This window comes from Dermacentor variabilis, chromosome 8 (genome assembly GCF_050947875.1).
Source record: "Dermacentor variabilis isolate Ectoservices chromosome 8, ASM5094787v1, whole genome shotgun sequence".
NCBI lineage: Eukaryota > Metazoa > Arthropoda > Arachnida > Ixodida > Ixodidae > Dermacentor > Dermacentor variabilis.
Window position 1 is genome coordinate 5,648,447 of NC_134575.1, and position 23,432 is coordinate 5,671,878.

At 47.0% G+C, this 23,432-nt stretch overlaps 1 protein-coding gene across 2 annotated transcripts in view; it reads right to left on the bottom strand.

Moving 5' to 3' along the window:
* Positions 1 to 203: 203 nt before the first annotated feature.
* The window catches only part of LOC142589539 (pentatricopeptide repeat-containing protein 1, mitochondrial), a 58,530-nt gene continuing 35,301 nt past the window's right edge, over positions 204 to 23,432 (bottom strand). The window contains exons 8-11 of one of the 2 annotated variants that reach the window (XM_075700967.1): positions 23,250 to 23,360; positions 6,430 to 6,550; positions 1,020 to 1,204; positions 204 to 605 (exon numbers count right to left, since the gene is read on the bottom strand). In XM_075700967.1, coding sequence (XP_075557082.1) covers positions 402 to 605; positions 1,020 to 1,204; positions 6,430 to 6,550; positions 23,250 to 23,360 — 621 coding nt within the window. In that variant the 3' untranslated portion in view covers positions 204 to 401. The remainder of the gene's footprint in view (positions 606 to 1,019; positions 1,205 to 6,429; positions 6,551 to 23,249; positions 23,361 to 23,432) is intronic. The other variant, XM_075700968.1, reaches the window with a different exon arrangement.

The window sequence follows — 23,432 nt, forward strand, 5'->3', positions numbered from 1 at the left end:
TGTCTTGTATAGAGCACAAGAACATGACAAATATTTCAGTTTCATTACCTAGCTCTATAATGAGAACGAAGTTGAAACACAGGTTCACTATAGTCACAACCCCCCTGAAGTTGCAAAGAGATTGAGTCACACTAGCCTCCTACACTTTGTTTGCAGAGCAGTGCAACTTCATGTTGTAGGCACAAAATGATGTAACCAGCAAAACGAGTACAGGAACTCCTTTTATTTTTCACTGAAGTCATTTGATGGCAACCTCTAGCCAAGGACATGTGTCCAACTGAAAAGGGCTTCAGTGACAACACCAACAACTTCACGAGCCTCAATAATTGTTCACAGAACATCCACATCAACGCAATATGGAGCAAACGTAGCACTTGGCCCTAAATGTTGCATTGAACATGTCATGTCTGCTCTGTTGCGAGGGCCAGTGCTGCAGCTTTTAGCTCGGTGGCCGACTTCCTAAGGTTTTCAGGCTCATACTGCTCCCATGGATGTCGGGGCTGGTCCACCCGTACCTCCTTGAGCCACTCTTCGTATGTCAGGCAGAATTGCCGGAAGCCACTCTCCACGGCTGGATTCAAGAAGTTCACTTCCTTTCCCCTCTCCTGAAGAGAAAGAAGAGGCAACATTGCGTTATTATGGTAGCAGCAGTAGTAATGGAGAGTTCCACAAAGCATCTGGTCAGGTAAAAGAACAGCGTAAAAAAAGAACATTTCGGAATGTTACATAATTGTTATTTTTTTTTACATTTGTCGGTGACCTGTTTTGCTAATCAGGTAGTAGTGAGTGGTTTTTACGGGTTACTTGATGCACTTTATTGGGTTGCTTTCTACAGTGTTTTAAATGTTCTTAGTTTATTCATTTCTCTGGTTCTGTCTGCCACATGTGCTAACTATATTCTTTATTCAGATTATGCCTGCTCCATTTTGTAGTGCTATACTGGCATCCGGAAGACATCTAAATAAATAACTGAACAAATAAACAGATAACCTTTTCTCAACATAGCAGCAGCGACTGACCTTCCTGAGCAGTGCCCTCCTGGTCCTGCCACTGGCCTTGCTGATAGCCCGGAGGGCAGCTGCACTGACCAGTATGTCCTCACGCTTGGCGTAGCCCATCAGGTCCAGCAGAAACCAGAAGTTTCCCTTGAAGCAGGCATTGCACACCAGTGTGCCCCAGGTCTCCTCATTCACTGTCAAGCCAGCTTCCTGTGTGGCCAAGAGGCATGCCACAAGAAAAAAACAGAAAAAAATGGCATGGGTAGATTAGGAATGGTAAAGACGTAAATGAAAGGCAGATGTAAGACACACACAGGCACTCCATTATGTCTTTCTTACGTTAGTATCCTTTGCAGTGGTCTATCGTTTCTAGTGTTAACCAATCGGTCCAAGCTTCCATATTGGTCAAGTGTGGATTAGGTCCTATTTCATTTCTTTGTTTTGTGCTTTTTAGCACCCATTTTGCAGTTGCCTGTGCTGTTAGCTTGAAGTACCAAGATAAACAGCATCACCTATTTTTCTGCATCGAGGAACACATATTATCACCATCCAGCTCATTAACAGGCACAATCATCAGAAACAAGCTTAATAAGTGAGCAGATGTGTCAACACACATTTATACAGTATAACCTCGTTGTACGTTCCCGTTACATAAGTTTTCCCGGTGCCAACATTCACAATCGAGAACACGAAAAATGACCCAATAGAGTTATGCTCATTCTTTACTGGTTCATACATTCCCGGAAAACACGATTTTTCGGCACCAATGTTCAGTACGTCACCAAACTGCCATCGTATTACACATATATGTTTTCCGGCCGATAGCTCCCATGTAAACAAGAAAATGCGCGAGGCGCACGCGATCTAGAACAGGATATAGCTGCCCGCCGCTGCAGCTTCACCAAAATACTTGCCCGCCTGTCACTGGCGTGCACTCAGTTTCTCATCTCGGTACCAGCAAATCTTCTCCGGGGTCGTCGCACATGGCATTCACAGTTATCACCGCCAATCCTTTTGCGATAAGCATCTTTGCCTATCTGTTTCACAGCACATGCATGGTGCCATCGGAAGCGTAGTGCATGCTTTTAATAGATGATAACTGAAATGCGCTGCCCTTCCCTGCTGCAGAATGCAATCGTACACGTTTTCCGGCTGCTAGAGTCCATGTGAACAAGGCACGTGCGATCGAACAGTATATAGCAGTCTCACAGCAAATGACGGCGTGCAGTTTCTTATTCCGCTACCAGCAAATCTCCACCCGGGTCGTCACACGCCGCATTCATAGCTATCGCGGCCAAACCTATTGCGATAAGCTTCTTCACCTATCTGTTTATAGCACGTGGCACGTAGTTCCATTGGAAGCGTACTGCACGATTTTAGTAGGTGATAATCCAAACGAGTCGCCATTCCCTGCTGCAAGCGGCACGATGTGGGTCTCACATTGCGCTTCAGTGGCATCCGGTGTCACCTCGGTTTTTTCACTTCGGTTTCCCGTCGCCCTCTTAAAACACCACGCAATAGGAAAACAACAAAATGGGTCTCGGGCCGCCGGAGCACCACCAGCTCGATGCACGCCGGCATTTCATGCCACAACGATCTGCACGACGCTTTGCATTACATAGATGGCAACTATAGTTGAGTCTGTCAACGTTTACTAGTTATTCAGATCGAACGTTTTCCCGGTTAGTACGTCTTTCTTGCGTTTTTTTTTTTCAACACGTATGAACGAGGTTTTGTTGTATATACCACATTAATGATGATGTTGTGTGTAAACTCAGGCAAAAGTCTATTTACCATATGCATCTACACTGTTAGTCCAAATGCGACCAAGATGGTGGTCGACTAGCAAATGGCACCACTTTGTCCTTCTCACAATACTCACTGTAGCAACACTGAGGCAGCCTTTATCTGTGGCTATGCTGTATCAATATAACAGACTCTGCATCTGCGACCCCTTGAAATGCAACACAATTGGACCCAGGAATATATATCGAAAGTTTTCCTTTCCATCATATGCAACAAATTGTGACAGCCGTACTTCCTTTTCTTTAGGCTATAGACCCTTTTTGAAGACTAGTTTTCTCTAAATGAAAAAGATGTCTCCTTCTGGTGGCGTGCCACATGTTGCCCCAAGTGAAAGTGCATGAATGCGAAACAATTACCGCTTCAACACTGCTACTGTGCAATCAGCTGTCATAAACACAACTAGGGTGATCGCTGACACACTGTGCTCAATTCATGCTGCGAAATGTGTAATGGTACAGGGAAAAAGAGTGCAATAGTTGACTGCAAAAGTAATCACTGGCATATTAAGGAATCGAACAAATCTGTTTTCATGGACCTCTGCTGCACATGGACTGCCTGCATTGACAGCCCTTCGCAATGCACGACTTTCTTCGACAATAAAAATTCACTCATATGCAAGCATTGTATCGCTAGCCTCCAAAGAAAGGACTTCAATCCCGGAACGTCGGCGAGAGTGAGTACCACTCGTTACATAGCGACAACAGCAGAAGTGCCACTTCCTGGCATAATAAGCACTACCTGCTGTACAAAACATAATGGAAAATAAACAGTTTGAGAGCTAGGTTCAGGCTAAGGAGTTTTGCTGGGACAAAGCAAACATTTTCCAACTACATAATTTTCTCCCTTTATCCTTCCTTCAAGTCAGGCCTCACACAATGCTTAGCTGCATTGCCTTCACTTCTTTTCACTTTTTTAATAAAGAATATCTAAAAAAGTAACTTACTAACCCCATGCTTAAGAGAACTGTTCATCCTGTACTATAGTCCTGTTAAATTGCTGTCAATGTTGCTCACATTTTTTTGTACACTTATCTAGTTATATTCGTCTGGGACCCTTAATCAATATTCTTGGGTCATAGATGTTCACATGTATGTTACATACACTGCAAATTGAAATAAACTTAAAACTTTAACTTCTCCTTGATGTCTTTTTTTAGGCTTTGCTTCTTTGATGCAAAAGCAATTTTCCTCATAGGTCTCCAGATGCTTCCCATCAAATGTTTGTAGACAATACAGCTGACATCAATAGTGTTATATACTTGAATCGGTGCAGCCTTGGTGCGCTACAAGTTATTCAAACATGTCTGAAAAAAAGGCTCATCAGCCAGATTACACTCACATACTTTGATTCTGAAACAAGAGAATCAAACTTTTCTGTTTGTCTTCCTGTACTGTCTTTGCACTGAAACAAAAGAAGCAAAAAAAAAAAAAAAAACGGGGCAGGAGCCATTGGAGGATGATAATCAAAGTGACAGCTTCCTGTTAAGACTTGCTGAGGTACACCGTTGGAGTCACTTATCTCTATCTATCTATCTCTATCTATCTGTTATCTAACTCTATCTGTTCATGCATGTGTGAGTGCTGTTACATTGCATTGGCTCCAGGATCAGCCCATGTTTCGAACCACATAAATTTATTTTGCTAGAACACATATTGCAAACTGGTATCACGATCGCCTTAAATGCACAGACTCAGAGATTGCCCCAGTTAACCCAGCCATTCTCACAGAGTGAGGGGCGGAGCCAAAAAAAAAAAAAAAAAAGCATCGCTTCAAAAATACTTTGACTATACCGTATTTACTTGTGTAAGGTCTGCACACTCACCTCACAGCACGTAAAACACTTCTAAAAGGAAAAGTTACACTATACATCATGTGCATGTTCACATGCTGGTTAATTTTCTGCAAGCTGCTACTAGATGGAACTAGTTACTGTCCTGCTGAAAACGGTATCATCATTGTAACATTAGACGCCACCACTGAATAACGATCACACAACATAGATCCAGTGTGTTTCAGCCATACTGAGTGTTCTAAGGCAAGTTCTTAAGCTGCATCATGGAGAAAAAGCAAAATAAGACAGGCCTCGATGTCATGTTACTCGTGATGCCCTTGATGCCACTCTAGTGGCATCGCACTCCAGCATCTACACAATAGTCGCCGCATTGCATTCTCTTTTGTGACAAATCGAGCATGTGGTTCCGGCTGACAGCTTTTCTGGTGCTGTGTCAGAAAGGCTTTTGTTCATCTACTTCGACCCGTCCTATGTAGAGACGTCCCAAATGTCTCGAAGATGATGCACCACTAGAAATGATCGCTGGACATAATGCCCCTGAATACAACTTGCCTTTGCTTTTCATGTTCCATTGCAGCTTACAGCACTTATAGTCATTTCAAGAAAGCATTTGGCAAGCAGACAGATCTTGCATGGGTAAGTGACTGTGCTGGTGAAATGTAGCCTGTGCAGCTTCATCAAGTGCAGTTCACATGCTTTTTGTGCGTTGGCTGGCCAGCATCACACTTTCCTGATGCGGTGCAGTGCATGCTTATTCCCCGAAAGCTGGGACAAGGAAAATGTGTTCTGCCTTGCTCTGCATGAAGCTGTGTATTGCACAGCTATAGCTTGTGTTCGAGCACATGTTACCACCTGACGGCCATGCAACGCATCGGCAATCTTGCAACAGGCAAATCAAAATCATGTGCACAATGGAAAGCACATAGAGAGAGACACCGATCAACTTGCAAATGTTGAGCGAGCGATGCGCCTAGGCACAATCGAGTGATCAGCAGTCATGTGCAATTCTGGGACTTTCTCCATACCGGCATCACTACCACTCACCGCTGGGTACACGTCTGCTTAGGCTTAGGCTATTATTTAAATACTGTTTATAAGAAAATTGGACAATTTCCAGCACTTTGCCAAGATTACAATTTCCAGCGACTTTGCCAAGATTACTTGGATAGTATATCCTATGCATTTAAAGCCAATTTAGCACAAATGAAATTTTGTTGCAGTTGGCCTTCAAGAGGACACTGCTATGTACGTGCAAATTTTGAATGTGCGGTGCGACATTTCGTTCGAGACCATCTTCAAGAGCGTCAAGGTGATCCAAATCTCAAACAGTATTTGATGGCACACAGGACGATCAGCTTTGGGAGAGCACTGATGAGGCAAACTTGTCAAACAACAAGGATGACAACAAGAATAAATGTTTTCATAGTTGCCCGCCAGTAGTTGTGTTATCGTGCATAACAGCCTCAATGCAGGTGGAGGTTTCAGTGAGCAGCCATATGCCTGCCTTGTCTAAGGCCTGCAGCCTGTAAAGTACCGGGAAACAATTCCAACAGAAATCATCTCAGCCCGGATGTTGACGATAATGCAATGAGCATTTAGGCAATGCAGTGATGCACCATAATGCCACCTGTGAAATGCATCATGTATTAGGCATGTTCTACACATATCCAGTGACCCAAGTTGGTGTCCAAGGTTCTTTGAAGAGCAACACGTACTCAGTGACTCAAGTTGGCATGAAATGAAAGCAATTAGATACTAGCACAAATAGATGCTGTAAAGTGTGCGAAGTATCCTCAGAACACTATTTGCATTAAGAAAGTGTGCAGTCAGAACCTGCCTGCATTGTCTTGAGGAACTCACTTCCCTCCTTCTTGGTATGCACAGTCAGTGCGAGGACGCCAAAAGTGACCACATCAGGGTAGAGACTGCGAGCTGTTATCATGGACAAGACATCCTATAAAGGAAAAAGAGGGTCTCAATAAGATGCCTCATCGTTACCCACACACACCCCCTGAAATATTGTGCAAAGGAAAGTTGGCATTCACCTAAAAGTAGCATTTAGCGTTGCCTAAACACAACCTGCAGTTGGCAAGAGAAATTGTCGAGGCCCATGATAGTATTAAAAGATAAGCCAGTATGAGTGTTAATGCTTCTTAATTATGCTTTCATCACATAAAATTGTATTTCATTACTTCCTGCATTCCGATGTTTCTTTCTTTTTTGCTTTCTATAGTGCCTTCTTTTAAACAGTAAGCACATGTTCCTTCGACAGCAGCGTACCTTTCCACTGTGTCCAAATGACACATTTGATCGTCTTGCTCCCTCATTTTTGTTTTTTCAAAGCATGCATGCACTACACACGTGAACTGTAAGTCAGCAATACACAATGCTGGAAGTCAGTGCAGTGTCTGCACTTTTGTCTCCCGTGTCCTTGTCCTCTGCACTGCGTTCCTTTGTTCTTATATTGTACCCACTGCAGCAGCTCAGTGGCTATTGCGTGCTGCTTCTAAGTACAAGGTGGTGGGTTCAATTCTTGACCATCACCGCCGCACTCCACCATGAAAAAGCAAAACTGTTTCTTTGATCTAGGTGCACATGGAAAGGCACATAAGGCAAACACACAGTGCTAACTTTCAACAACAGATTTATTTCCAGTTCCCAAAGGCATACTTGTACACCTCAAAACTCCACAAGACATGTGCACATTACTCGGTAAACATAAACAAAGCCAGGAAAATCACACGCAGGCACTTTTGTGGCCACATTGATTATTAGAAGAGTATTCATTCAGCGTAAATAAAGATAACCAAGCTTTCTTATTGATAAAAAAATTGATGGCTTACTGATGCATGTGTCGCCAAATGCTTCTTCGTTCCTAGCTCCATAATCAAGCACGTCTTTTCACACTTGCTTCTACTAATGATAACAGTTTCTTTTGATCTGGGTTGGCAGTTGCAGTTTTGGCAATGGAGGGCAAGAAAAATGTCTGCTGGAACATTCCTTACTTCTTTTTTTTAATGTGCTCCTGTAATCTACCAACAAGAAAGCACAGGAAAAAGGTTCCAAGTAGGTGGATGGTACAGGAACCACCATTAAAGAAAGAAATATTGCCGTCAACCCCTACATACATAGTTTCTTCCACAGATTAAAAAGTATTTATGGAAGGAGTGACATAAAAGTCATCTTTTGGCACCTAATAAGTTGGTAAGCCTGTGCAGAAGCACAAGTTCAGAAAGAATAACTGGCACTGCATATAAAAAGAAAGCATAAAAGCTAATTCATTTAATGCACCACAAGTGTTGTATACCACTTTCCTCTCACTTGTGGAAAGTCCTACATTGGTCGAACCAGTAGATGTTGTAGGGTTCTCACACCCATGCTCTTGGGACAAAGGAACGACAACACAGTAGTACGAATAATCACAAGGGCATTTATTGCACCTTTCATAGATCAATGCCTGCTAGCCGAGTTGTTATCCACAAAACATGCGGATGGGCGCACGACAAATCTAGAAGTCCGACTCACCGCGACCGGATAGCGAGCGAATATGCTCGCCCCATGCTGGATCCCAACGCCTGGTCGTTCGCGTGTACAGTCACGCGAACGGTGGCGCGTTCCAAGGCAGCCACGCGAGACGGTCTCGTAGAAGCATGGATCGGCACACGCACGGCACGTCCGCACTGCTTGCTGTCCCGAACCCAAGAGGAAGCACCTTGTCTTTCGGCGCCCAAGTAACCCCGCCTGTCGGCGGCGTTAGCAGCGCAACACTCGCACCCTCTCTCGTACTGCGCCTCAACCACTCCGACCGCCGCGGGTGCCAGGCCACGCGGCGAAGCCGGATTACAGGATATGCACAGTGCGGGAAAACAACATATCAGGGGACGCGTGAGAGTCGCGCATCCCCACATCCCCCCAACCTTAAATCACTACATATTCCGGCGTAACATGTCACACGCTCTAACATCAACGCGTGCTTCACGAACAAGGGAGTACATGCAACATTGGCCGCGCCGAGGAAATGTCCACACGCTGTTCATAACATGCGAGCCGACATTGTCCCTGGGTACACCGCTGGCGTCCGCCGGTCACAGCAGCAGCTTTGCAGACATGATGGCACGATTCCAGGCCAGGACTCCGGAAACGACGACACAGTAGTCGGTGCAACCAAGCGTCGCTCACGCCGACGCGCCCTGCTCGCAAGAGCCGCCGTAACTGTCGGTGACCGCCGGCTCTTTTGTCTGCTGCCGAAGTCGCTGCGCCGAACTGGCCACAGCATCACCATCACCCGGGGTGGCTCGATCGTAGTCCGGGGCAGCAGCGCAGACGATGTGCAGGTGAGAGCAAGCCAGGGGTGACTCCAATCACGCTGCGTACACTCAACATACTCGGCAAACACTAAAGTAGTGCAAGGGAGAGGAATTCTGCATGCGCATCGCCCACGTGGTACGATGTTCAACTCGGCTAACAAAATATCGGGCAGCTACTCAGATGCTAAGTTCATGTGAACGAAGCTCGCTTCCTTGAGTCGAACGAGCAATTTCAATTCCTGCGAGGCTAAATAGAATGAGGGAAGCAAATTGCAACACCTCAACGCCACGGTCCACCAGGTTGTGTCCCTCCACGTGCGACAGGCAGCTTCGTAAAGACTTAGGCCTAAAGCGTCGCTACCCTGACAACCACCGGCATCCAAAAACAACACCCACAATGGGCGCAAAACAGGCAGCCGCGAGGAGACTTCAGCTCTGTTAGGTGGTCCTACCCCGCTTGGTGCACACAGCATCCGAGTTGACGGCGCCCACCGTCCCAGATGGTGTCGGAGCGCCCGATGCCAGGCCGCAACACCAGTCAGCCCGTAGCGGCACCCAGGGCCCGCGGCCACCTGGCTCCCAGAGCCGCGACTTCATCAGAGTCAAAGAGTTAGGAGAAGCTATTTACATGAGAAATTCGGACCACCCACGAGGCTTCCGTACTCACTCGCTTCAGGCTTGCCAATGCTCCGCGGGCGCTGAGCCTCGCTCTTCCAGGATGCAGACTACGTGGCTCTCGTACCGACGAATGTCATTAAAAAAACACTTGCGAAAAGGCAAAAAGGAACATGTTGACATGTTCAAACACACTACAGCCACCGTCGCCTCACTCAAGAAAGCACGCCGCCAATGCTAGCGATCAAAATCCACGCTAGCCCTATGCTTTGGTTCAAACAAAGGTCTCGAATGAAGCAAAACTGTTAAATCTATCGTCCGATGCCCCAAGAGGTCCACGTTGGGCAGCCAGATGTGGGGTTCCCACACCCATGCTCTTGGGACAAAGGAACGACAACACAGTAGTACGAACAATCACAAGGGCATTTACTGCACCTTTCATACATCAATGCCTGCTAGCCGAGTTGTTATCCACAAAACATGCCGATGGGCGCGCGACAAATCTAGGAAGTCCGACTTACCGCGACCGGATAGCGAGCGAATATGTTCGCCCCATGCTGGATCCCAACGCCTGGTCGTTCACGTGTACGGTCACGTGAACGGTGGCGCGTTCTAAGGCGGCTACGCCAGGCGGTCTTGCAGAAGCATGGATCGGCGCACGTGCGGCACGGCACGTCCGCACTGCTTACTGTCCCGAACCCAAGAGGAAGCGCATTGTCTTTCGGCGCCCAAGTAACCCCGCCTGTCGGCTGCATTAGCAGCACAACACTCGCGCCCTCTCTTGTACTGCGCCTCAACCACTCCGACCGCCGCGGGCGCCAGGCCACGCGGCGAAGCCGGATTACAGGATACGCGCCGTGTGGGAAAACAACATATCAGGAAACGTGTGAGAGTGGCGCATCCCCACAATGTATAAATGATAGGTTATGGGCACATGTTAACAAAGTAAAGAACATAGCAGCAGATGGTCTTCTTGCCCTCAATTGTTAAAGATGCAACTGCCAACCGATATCAAAAGAAACTGTTATCATGAGTAGAAGCAAGCGTGAAATGACGTACTCAAGGCCACACACTGCAGATGCAGCTATGTGCAACTGCTGTCAGTAGACCAGCAGTGCAAAGATGAAATTATTTTTTTCTGTCTTTTGAGATAGTAGACATATGTATGTTTAAGTTATTTAACTCAATATGATCAATTAAGTAATAATGAAAATGTTCTAGCAATCACAAAATCAGCCAATAGACGTTGGTGAGTCCGGCTGCTTGCAATGGCACTGCATGACTACAGTGTGGAAGTGAGAGCAAGCAATTTTTATCTGTTTTCAACACGACATTGTCCATTCCCTGCTGCATGCAGTGCAATATTTGGCTCACATGTTCACAGAAGCCTTTTGTACAAATCGGCAACATTTTCTTACTATGCTCAGAAAGTGTTTCACTTCCCTTTTAAGGTCCATGACTTAATCAATCAGACTTAAGCTGCAAACTTTTCTTTCCAAGGAACCTGTATGAATTTCCATTGTATCTTCACATGCTACTTTCAAGTGCCAGAAGTGACTGCAGCACTGGCAAAGTGATCCGTCTGCCTTCTCATTAATCCACTAATGGTTTGATCATGATTAATTTTTCTATTTGTAAATACTCAGTTGCGGTCACCTGAGCAACATCAGGTGCACATCGGCAGCAATGTACCGGTATACATCGGTACAGCATTAGCACCGAGGCCTAGGCTACTGGAATCTGTGTGGATTTCTGTATCAGCGTTCTCGTCGAAGTGTGCAAGTACCAGTGTCGACTGCATGTGTCGTATGAGTTCTTGAAATGCGTTGGCCTGCGACATTACCTACTTGAACTCGACATCACATTTAGTTAGACAAGTTAGCAGCTCAGCAATGCGTGAAAAGGCCTTAACAAAGCACCTATAGTAGACCCACATCCCAAGGAATTTACACACACCCTTCTTATCAATGGGCTGCTCAAACTTTGCGATGGCAGCTGTCTTATGCGGGTCGGCGTGGACTCCAGATTTGCTGATGACGTAGCCAAGGAACAGAAGCTCGTCGTAAGAGAAGCGGCACTTTCCGGCTTCAGAGTGAGCCCTGATGACTTGATGGCATCTAGTACTGTCGCAAGCCGCTGACGGTGATCGTCGAAATTTCCCAAGAAGATGACAAAGACATCTAAGTAAACAAGACATATCTGCCACTTCAATCCTGCTAATACCGTGTCCATCACGTACTGGAAAGTTGCAGGCGCTGATCACAGTTCGAATGGTATGACCTTGAAACTTGTAGAGGCCGTCTGGCGTGATGAAGGACGTCTTTTCGCGATCCCTCTCGTCGACTTCTAGTAGCCCGTTTTGAGATCCATGGACGCGAAGTATTTAACGTTGCATAGCCGATCCAATGCGTTGTCTATCTGAGGGAGGGGGTATACGTCCTTCTTCGTGATTTTGTTCAGTCCACGATAATCAACGCACAAAACGTAGTGCTCCGTCCTTTCCCTTCACCAAGGCTGCAGGAGATGCCCAAAGGCTTTTTGACAGCGGGATGATGTTGTCACGCAGCATTTCGTCGACTTGTTGCCTTATAGCTTCACATTTTCGCGTCAAATCTCGGTAAGGGCTCTGGCAGAACGGTCGAGCACACTCTTCGGTTTGTCGAATCTTCGATGACGTCGAAAAGCAAACTTCGTATCATCGGAGAAGACTTCTGAGCTGTTGCTGCTTACTCATGGGGAGACTTGAATTTATATCGAAGTCTGGTTTAGGAATTATGGTCATCGGGGTAGATGCAGCAGAATTCGAAAGGACAAATGCATTGCTGGCTTCCACAATTTCCTCGATGATGTATGCAGTCGTGCCCTCGTTGATGTGCTTCAACTTCTGGCTGAAGTTTGTCAGCATCCCTTTTGCCTTCCCTCCATGCAGTCGAGCAATCTCTCTTGCAATGCGAATTTCACGGCCAAGCAGTAGACATTGGTCATCCTTGATGATGCCTTCTATATGTGCTGGTGTTTTGCTGCTAACGAAAATGACAATGCTGGAGTGAGGCGGGACGCTGACTTGTTCCTCAAGTACACTCAAGGCATGTAGACTACAAGTGCTCTCCGGTGGTATCGGTTGATCTTCGCATAGCGTTATTATTGACTTTGACTTCAGGTCAATGATTGCACCGTGTCGGTTCAGGAAGTCCATGCCGAGAATGACATGGCATAAGCACTTGGTGCCTGGTGGGCATTTCCAGGGTTTTTTCAATCGTTGATGCCTCTGTCGAAAACTCCGCTACGGTCTTCGGCAAGTTGCCAATCAGTCCAGCGAAAAGTTCTCACTTGACGCCCTGCATCAGGAAGCGGACTTTTTTTTCCTCCGACATTTCTGGGTCGGCGTGCTGGCATAGACGGGCCATCTCCTCTGTGAAGATCACAATGGTCTCATTGGGCAGCTGCACTCAGGCTTCTAGTAGAGCTTGGGCTCGCTCTTTGAGCATGACACTCATGAATGCCAGGAGGCCACTTCGGAACATGTCCCACGTCGTTAAGGTGGTTTCTCGATTCTCTAACCACGTCCTGGCATCTTCCAATACGAAAAATTTGGGCCAGCATCACAGGCTTAACGTTGCGATGACTGAAGAAACAGCAGAGCTGTTTGCCCTCCTTTCACCCACCTAAGCTTAAACTTAGCTTAAGCTCAGCTTAACCGCTACGCCCCCAATTCCAGACTGTACACTGCCATGCGTCAGGCGGCTAATGTTCACGAAGGGAAACGGTGCAATCAAATGCTCTTCGATGTCGTTGAGCTTAGGCAGATGCGACGGTATCGGATGATAGCAGTAGCCATTCGTCTTGCTTAGCTGGGGAAACTTCCCGCCAAGCAAAGAGTCCTTTCAAGTCTTGCACACGGACATGTCAGCCACAGAAGGTTCCTCGAGAAACACCTTTCGCAGAATTTTGAGGGCACTGTCGCGCTGCTCTTCGTTACGCACACTGCCTACCTTGCCTAAATTCACATTGAACCACAGTCTATCACAAACTGCACAACTCTGTCCAAACTTAACGTTCAGAAAGTCTCGCCTGAATCGTCTGTCTGCACCAGAAGTACCCATCCTCTCTCTTCGCTTGAAGCTCTCCATGACACGCAAGCAGGATTGGACGCCCTTTGCAGCCAAGCCGCTTGACGTTGTTCATCCCGGTGTGTGGCGTCGTGTTGCCCTTTTGCTTCTGCTTCCCTGGCCCACAACTCGGGATCGTCAGCCATTTTCCGGCGCCTAGCTTCGGCAGCATTAGCCTCATACAGTCGAACCCACTTATAACGATACCGGTTTTAACAATATATCGGTTATAACAATGAAAAGCTGCTGCACCGTCAACTTTTGTAGGCTTTCTATGGGAAAATAACCCGCTTACCACAATGTTCCCATGCTGCATTATCGGTTATAACGAAGAAGTCTGGTTGCTGGATGTCCGTGCCAAAAGGTAATGGAATGCGAAATCCTTGAGAAGAAAAAAGAAAAAGTGAAATGTGAGCCGCTGCACGATTGCCTGCCACCCCCAACTGTCACCGCACGCTTCTCTCTATGAGAGAGAGAGAGAGAGAGAATCAACTTTTGTGCTGAGCCCTTAGTGACGGTTGGTGCGCGCTGGCACCAGATGGGGTGGAACCTTCTTCTCAGGTCCCATATGCGTCCAGCAGTTCCTGGCCCCTAGCCGCCAGCGCGAGCTGGGTCGGTAGGTCGGGGCTGGACAACAAGGTCTCCCATCGCTCGGGGGGGTTGGGACTGGGGAGGGTGGGGGGTAGGGATGGTGGGGGGTTCTTGAGCTTAGTGCACTCTGCAAGGATATGTGCTAGAGTGCCTTTTGACCGTCTGCAAAAAGGGCATGAAGTGTCATGCTCTGTTGGGAACATCTTGTGCAAGAGCACGGGATGCGCTAGCGACCCCGCTTGCGTGCGTCACACGATCGTTTGCTGCATTCGGTTGAGTTGCGGATGGGAACGGGGAAGCCTACATCTGCCGCTTCTGTACATTTGCGTGATTTGCACGCCAGCCTCACATGCATCTTGCCCATTACCCTTCCACCTCTTAGAACATGTATGGGCTGCGCCCATAGCTCTGCACCCTCCGAAACACGCATGGACTACACCAACTGCGCTGATAATGCTGCTGGCACTGCTCCCAGGTTGCTTGCCGGGCCCTCACAGTTGGTTCTTTGTACTACAGCCCTCATACTGGGCAATTCTGCTAGCAGATTAAGTTGCTTGTCCTTGTCTGTGTTCACTACGTCGAAGTCGTTCCTGGCCGTATTGTTTCTCAGCCTCACTTGACTTGCCGCAGAAATGGAAGATGGCTGATCTGCCTGCTGCCCATCGGCAATGATCATCGGTGAAAAGAAAGTGCACTGCTATCAATTAGGAAACGAAGTGCTTCTAACCTTAGAGGCAATTGTCGCGAACATGCTTGCATCGGACGGCGACAGTGACAGCCACGATGGCAGAGCTGATATGGTAGGGTAGGCTGTCTCAACGTTGTCCCCACGGGAGGTCCTATAGATGATTCAGTCCCTAATGGGCTTGAGGGACCTTCCGCTTCACTATGTGGAGCACCTGGATGCCTTGGAAAAGAATGTCGGCGAACTTCACGTAAAGCAAGCAAGTCTGACGGACATGCAGTTTTCTCGTGCAAGCCAGTGGGAAGTAGGTGGCTAGATGCTTGTGGCAGTCCCGTCCCAGCGTTTCTTCTGGATTTCTCAAATTGAGATGCTGCCGTGGCAACCCTCCTGCATATTTTAAAAGGTGCCTTTCGGGGCCACCAAAGCAATGCCTCAGTGGAGCTTGTATGTCAATTGCACTTGCCGCCCGTGACCCCTTTTTGCAGTTATGGCAGTGTCATTCTTGATCGCCAACAGCCATGGCTTGTTAACACGTGATCGGAGCGCGCAGGAAGCGGAGTTAAACAGTTAAATGAGTCAGCACAATCAGAAGCCGGATGGAGGATGGTGATGGGGAGGGGAACTGGCCTTCCCGCCATTATAGTTTTCTCAGAACAGCTACGCCATCCCCCATTTTGATTTTTTTTCATGCAACCTGGTTAGAAAAATTATTGGTTATAGCAACAGAACTTTCATGGCACTTGAAGATTGTTATATAGTGGTTTTGACCGTAAAAGATATTTCAGTTTTACTCCGAAGCAAAATAATAACTAATGCTTCGGTTACGTTTTCGTTCTGGCCAAAAATTTTTTATCATTCTTAGTTTTTGTTTCGGTTCCGTTCCGACATACTGATTCAACTCCAAACTCATTAACTTCAACAGCAGCTCTATTTGGTTTGGATGAAGGACACCTGCATCTCAACGCCAGCCAACACTTTGTTTTTTGAGCTCAAGCTCTTGCAAGGAAGCGGTGGCACACTTCCTTCGCCGTTCATTCCTCAATGCATCAGTTCTTTCTGTTCTTGTCCTCCTAGCTACCGCTGCATGTTCGCCTCACGGACCATTTGAAGCACCCTCTTGATCAGTTGTACAGTCAACAACCGATTTCTTGGACTCCCTAGGGGTAGCAAAAACGTCTGAAAAAATGAATGCACGTCTTTTGCGGCCCTTAACTCTTTTCATACTGTGTCCAGTGGGCATCGTTAGCTCGCTATGATTTGAAACGCTGGTTTCAAGACTTTCCACGCTGCTCACGGATACACTTCGTTATCAGACGTGAAGGAAGAGAACTATTCTTTTGTTTCCTAAGCAGTTTGCTTCTTTCCCCCGGGCGGTGATTTTTTAATGCGCCATGAAATTTTCACATTCGTCAAAGTAGAAAGCAAAAGTGGCTGCTCGCTATTGATGGTTTGAAACACCACTTTCGAGATCTTCCGCGCCGCTCACGGACAGTCTGCGCCATGGGACGTGAAGGAGGAGAACTATATTTTTGTTTTCTAAGCAGTTCGCTTTTTCCCCACCAGGTGTTAATTTTTGAATGCATTTCAAAGTTTGGTGATTGCCAAAGCAGAAAGCAAGAATAGCCGCCTCCGGGAGCGGCACGCATGCTTCGAAAGACCGCAGATCTTGCAATTCCGCTGTGTTTACAGCTGGTTTCATCCATAATTCTAGCGGCAGTGAGTCTGAGGATGCTACCCTTTCATCGAACTTTGACTCTGAGAGCGACGACGAGGCAAGCCAGCCCAGAACATCGGCGGTCACTGCCTGGCAAGCCAAAACTGTAGTGCTTGCACTTAAATTTCTGTAGTGGAATACCTGTTCGATGAAAAGTTTTGATTTTTTTCGGAGATAGTGCTTATTAGACGGCAATACATTTTGTATGTCTCATAATTATTGTTACATTTTTTTTTAATATATACAAGCATGCCTTTACAGTTTTGTTCAGTTTTATCCCACAATCTTGAGTTTGGCAATATATATCTTTTTTATGACACACATCTCCTTAATAAAACTTTTATGCATGAAAAGTGCATTCATTCTGCCTGCTGTTTATGTGACATGAAATATTGAGTGCAATAATTCCTTCAGAAAAAAAAAAAAAGAAATCTGGCGTAACCTACAACAATTACCTATTTTCCCCATGGTAGGGAGAGAGGTAAGGGCTCAAATCGCCACAGGCACCACTGAAAAAGCTCTGAAGGCCTGCCAGTACAATTATTAGGCATATTGGTGCTCGTACTGTGAGAGGAGACGACGGGTTCACGAGTGTATAATTAAGGAATAAGTAGAACCTTGTTGATACGTTGCCGTTGCATACGTTTTTGCGGCACCAAGGCTCGCAATCGAGAACAGAAAAAATGACCCAATAGAGTCATGCTCATTTTCTTGCCGGTTCATACGCTCCTTGGAAACACGATTTTTGGGCACCAACGTTCAGCACGTCTCCAAAGTGCGGTCGTACGATACGTTTTCTGGCCACTAGATTCCATCTAAACAAGAAAATGCGCGAGGCGCGCGCGATCGAGAACAGTGTATACCTAGCTGCCCACCCACCGCAGCAGCTTCACCGCAATACTCGCCCGCCCGTTATGTCAAAACGCCGGCGCCAATTCAGTTTTTCATTTCGGTACCAGCAAATCTTCTCCGGGGTCGTCACACGCAGCATTCACAGCTATCACCGCCAATCCTTTTGCGATGAGCATCTTCGCCTATCTGTTCAACGCGTGTGCTGCTGTCGGAACCATATAGTGTACGCGTTTAATAGGCGATAACCAAAATGCGCTGCCGTTCAATGCTGCAGACTGCAATCGTATACGTTTTCCGGCCACTATATCCCATGTGAACAAGAAAAGGCATGAGGCACGCGTGATTGAGAACAGTATATACCCGCCCGTCTCACGTGAAAACAACGGCGCGCCCGGTTCTTATTCCGGTACACTGCTGCAGGCGGCGCGATGTGGGCATCACGTTTTGCTTCGGCGGCATAATGTATCGGTACTAGTACCGCCCCACCGTGCACTGCGACCTAGCAGGGCAAGGAAAATCCTGTACCCGACGCTCACACCTCTGAGCCTGAGGTGTACGCCGCCGTCCGATCATGCACCCGAAACACGGCTACGGGAGCAGACAGAATTAAGAACGCAATGATCCGCAACCTGAGCAAGGCACAGATCAGGGACCTCACCAAGTACCTCAATGACTCGCTCTGGGAGAAGAATGAAATTCCCTCCGAGTGGAAAAACTCGGAGATCATAGTGATTCCGAAACCAGGCAAGAAGCTGGCAATTGAAGCACTACGACCTATATCTCTCACATCGTGCCTGGGCAAGCTCTACGAGCGAGTCGTCCAGATGCGCCTCCAACACTACACAGAAGACAATCTTTTTCATCCCTCTATGATTGGCTTCCAGTAGGGCTTGTCGACGCAAGACGCCTTCTTTCTCCTGAAGGAGGAGGTTCTCTCCAAACATCTGGAGGTGTGGCGAACACCTCATTATGGCACTGAATCTCAAAAGCGCGTTTGATAACGTGTCTCACGAGGCCATCCTCTCGGAGCTCAGCAATCTCAACTGCGGCGAGCGCACCTTCCAAAATATCAAGACCTTTCTGCCCAGCCGAACGGCAACAATAGGAATGGGTGACATGAGATCCGACCCTCAAGACATGCTCAACAAGGGCACGTCACATGGATCGATCATCTCCCTGCTCCTATTCAACATCACCATGATCGGAGTCGCAAGGGCTCTGCAACAAGTCCCAAACATCGGATACACCCTGTATGCAGACGACATTACGATCTGGACAAACACCGGCTCCCTAGCTGAGAAGGAAGACACACTCCAAGCGGCCGCAATCTGCGTCGAAACCGAGGCCATTCGGTGTGGGCTCCGCTGTTCACCTGACAAATCCGAAGTTATCCGCCCATAGGGGGACACCACTACAAATCACCAGGCAACCCGAGCATCCTCCTACAAGGGGTCCCAATCCGGGAAGTACCACTCATGCGGATCCTGGGTCTCTGGCTGCAGAGCAACGGAAAGGCCAACCCCACACTCCAACTGCTCAAGACTACAACACAGCAGATCTCTAAGATGATCCGCCTGGTGGCCAGAAACAGAAAAGGCTTGTGGGAGGAAGACACAATCCGTCTGGTACAGGCACTGGTCATCAGCCGCCTCTCCTACAGGCTCCCCTACCTCACCCTGCTCCAAGCAGACCTCAACAAAATCAATGCGATGATACGCGTAGCCTACAAGAATGCCCTTGGTTTTCCACCATACACATCCAATGTGAGCTTGGAAGCTATGGGACTACACAACACTTTCGAAGAAATTCAAGAGGCAGTCCTCCTGTCCCAGAGAGAACGCCTCCTTTCCACAGCGAAAGGCCAACACATCCTCAACCGCATCGGCTACCCGGCGGACATTGGCACCATCCAGCTGACCACGAACATTCCTACACCATACCAGGCCAGAGTACATGTGGCCCCGCTCCTAAAAAACATGTCTCAAACCCACACTGAAGGCACAAGAAATGCCCATGTCGACCATCTCAAACATACAGTGGGACGGAGTCCGAAGACGGTCTACGTTGACGCTGCCCTATATCAGGGTACATCGAATGCAGCAGAAGCCATGGTGGTGGACTTTTCTTACACAAAAGTCTCCAGTATCTCCATTCCACACTGTACAGTCACAGAAGTGGAAGCTGCGGTGATCATGCTGGCTGTTCAATACGCGGACGCAACCAACCGAGAACTACAAGTAGTCACCGACTCGTCGGCTACACCGTCGGCTCCTTCAAGCAGACAGAATACCTCAAAAATTAGCTAGATTCATGACTAATTCATTGTTCACTGGTTACAGATTCCTCCCTCAAACACTCAATTACGTGTGCCCCAGGGCACTCGGGGCTGGAGGTAACGAGGTCGCGGACAGGCTAGCTCGAGGTCCCACAAACCAAGCGGCCACAGTCTTCGATTCCACAACCACTCCCTCCCTGTAAAACAAGACCAACACCTTCCCATGCTGCTGCTGCTGCTGCTGCTATGCAGCCTGTACTAAGCAGCCTGTACTATGTCCACTGCAGGACGACAGCCTCTCCCTACGATCTCCAATTACCCCTGTACTGCGCCAGCCGACTCCAACTAGCGTCCGCGAATTTCCTAATTTCTGCCGTCCTCGACCGCGTTTCTCTTCTCTTGGTATCTATTCTGTAACCCTAATGGTCCAACGGTTATCTAACCGGTGCATTACATGACCTGCCCAGCTCTATTTTTTTCTCTTGATGTCAATTAGAATATCGTCTATACCTGTTTGCTCTCTGATTCATACCGCTCTCTTTCTGTCTCTTAACGTTATGCCTAGCAATCTTCGTTCCATCGCTCTTTGCGTGGTCCTTAACTTGTTCTCAAGCTTCTTTGTCAGTCTCCAAGGCTCTGCCCCATATGCCAGCCCTGGTGAAATGCACTGATTGTACACCTTCCTTTTCAATGATAACGGTAAGCTCCCAGTCAGGAGCTCACGATGTCTGCAGTATGTGATCCAACCCATTTTTATTCTTCTATGAATTTCCTTCTCATGATCAGGGTTCCTTGTGGTTAATTGACTTAGGTGAACATACTCTTTCAGAGACTCTAGGGGCTGAATGGCAATCCTGAACTCTTGTTCCTTTGCCCGGCTATTCATCATTATCTTAGTTCTTCTGCATATTAATCTTCAACCCCACTCTTACACTCTCTCTGTTAAGGCAAATATTAAGTCAAGCTAAAGTGATAGATAAGCGCTTAAGAATCTCTGAGACGTCAATATTATCGCGAGCAGACCCTTAAAGGGACACTAAAGGCAAATACTTAGTCGACGTGGACTGTTTAAATACCATTCCAGAAACCTCGCAACGCTTGTTTCGTGCCAAGAAAAGACTTGCTTGTGCTTATGAGAAAATTGTATCCGAAGGCTCCGAATAGCTATTTCAAAATTAAAATCTCCCGCCACCCAACTGGGGGAGTGGTGACGTTGCATACGCCATCGCTGCCCTTTGCTGCCATCGGTGAGCAAAATGGCGGATTCGCAGCTGCAGCTTCTTTTTGGTCAAGTGCCGTAGACAGTTCGGGTTCTTCTAGCTCGGCCATCCTGCAACTTCACATGGAAGTTGAATTATCTGCTACTTGCAGTTTGTGCAAGTTTCACGAGCCAGAAAAACCAGCGCAGCACTACACGATCAGGAAAGTACTGAAACGCGGAAGCATGGACAGCACGGAGTCGAGCTAAAACGAAACATTTCGACCGCCCGCGTCGTTGTCAATGGTAACTTCACTGAGGATTTTTTTTTTCTAAACATGAAATGGAACTGGACAAGTAGCATTTTATTCCATCTGATAATACAATACGAGGATGTTTTTTTAAACAAGTAGTTCAGTACTAGTGACAGAATTTGACTGAAGAGTGCTTTCGTCATCGGGCAAGTGCTTGAATGTCCCGGGGGAGTCTCTAATCATTTACCTCAATTTCTCAATTATTAAGGCTCTGTTCACAATAATATTGATTCCTTAAGATTCTCGAGCACTAATCCATCACTTTAGTTTGACGTAGTATTTTCCTTTAGTGTCCCTTTAATAATCGAGAAATTGAGGTAAATGCACGACATGCTTAGAGACTCACCCGGAACATTCAATTACTTGCCCGATGATGAAAGCACTCTTCAGTTAAATTCTGTCACTAGTACTCAACTACTTGTTTCAAAAAACATCCTCGTATTGTATTATCAGATGAAATAAAATGCTACTTGTCCAGTTCCATTTCATGTTTAGAAAAAAAAAATCCTAAGTGAAGTTACCATTGACAACGACGGGGGCGGTCGAAATGTTTTGTTTAAGCTCGACTCCGCGCTGCCCACGCTTTCGCGTTTCAGTACTTTAGTGATCGCATAGTGCTGCGCTGGTTTTGCTGGCTCGCGAAACTTGCACAACTGCAAGTAGCAGAGAATTCAACTTCCATGTAATGTTGCGGGATGCCCGAACAGTCTAAGCCACTTGACCAAGAAGCAGTTGCAGTGGCGAATCCACCACTGTGCCTTGGCTCAGTGTCGCTGTCTGTCAGGTGCCGTTTTACTCACAGATGGTAGCAAAGGGTAGTGATGGTGTATGCAACGTCCCCAATCCTTCGGTTGGGTGGCAGGAGAGTTGAATTTTGAATAAGGTATTTGGACCCTTCACGTGCAATTTTCTCCTAAACTAAGTCTTTTCTTGGCATGAAACAAGCATTGCAAGGTTTGTGGAATTGTATTTAAACAGTCCATGTCGACTTAGTCTTTGCCTTTAGTGTCCCTTTAATGGCGAATGCCGAAGCAGCTAGGCCTAGCGTTGTCGCAGCGGTGGCTCAGCTGCCAGCGGATTTGCGTGCGAGAGTGCCAGTTCGAGGCGGCGAGATCAAAATGGCGGCGATGGCGGCTTTGATTAAGACTGTCCCGGTCCTGCGGTCATGGCAAAAAGTCCAGAAAATTGGAAGGCGAAGGGCTCTAGCGTCCGAAATTTCAGACGTTCTTACACATTGACTCTGTCCGAATTATCAGGCATCTGCCAAAAATTGGGCGTCCGGAAAATCGGTCGTTGACTGTACACTGGCGAACTCCTCCAGCCGACGACATGGCATCAAAGACGATTCATTACGATTCCTCGCTGTTACTCCAGCCAGCCTTATCGCGACTTTCGCTGCCTTTCAATAAAATTACGGCTAATTTTCCCTGATAGAAGCACAAATTACCTTAGTTTCCCCTGAGTATTTCCAGAGTATTCAAAATTCCTGAGAATTACCGGTTTTCTCGGTTTTCCCAGGCCCAAAGTTAGGATCAGATGGTCCCGAGAGAGAGACAGCTGGTATTTTCCCAATGTTCCGCAACCGACGCAACCATAAACATGGCCCCGGCAACGCTGTTGCCACCTCGCAGATCAAGCTCAGTGCGTACCCCCTATACACATCTTTAAGTGCCAATCAATTTCGTTCATTGAAAATTAATTTCACCACATTTCTTGCATCTTCAGAATTATGAAAAGCTTGCAGCTACAGAACGGACCAAAAATTTTCAATGTTCAGTGAGATTTTTCAAGCTAACATATTGCGGATTCCATGCTAGTACTCTTTGCAGGAACTTCAAATATGAGAACATGAACTATTTCATGCCTAGCATGCTTGGAAAGCAGCTATGCAGCCATCTGTAAAATATGCCTGCTGTAAAAACTTGCAATGTAAAAACAAAGCAAGAAGTGAACCCACAACACGATTACAAACTTACTAAAGCATTTTACATACATTATCCGAATGGCAGAAGAGGTTCCAAAAGAAGTGTTCCAAGAATGTTTTTTCATCAGTGCTTTTATTTTTGATGTACCATCCAGGCATGCACATTTGTGCACACTGTGCCTAAAGGGGATAAATGAACTTTTACGTTTGTCTAGTGAACAAGCAAAAGCTGTTAACGTCCATCTGCAATTG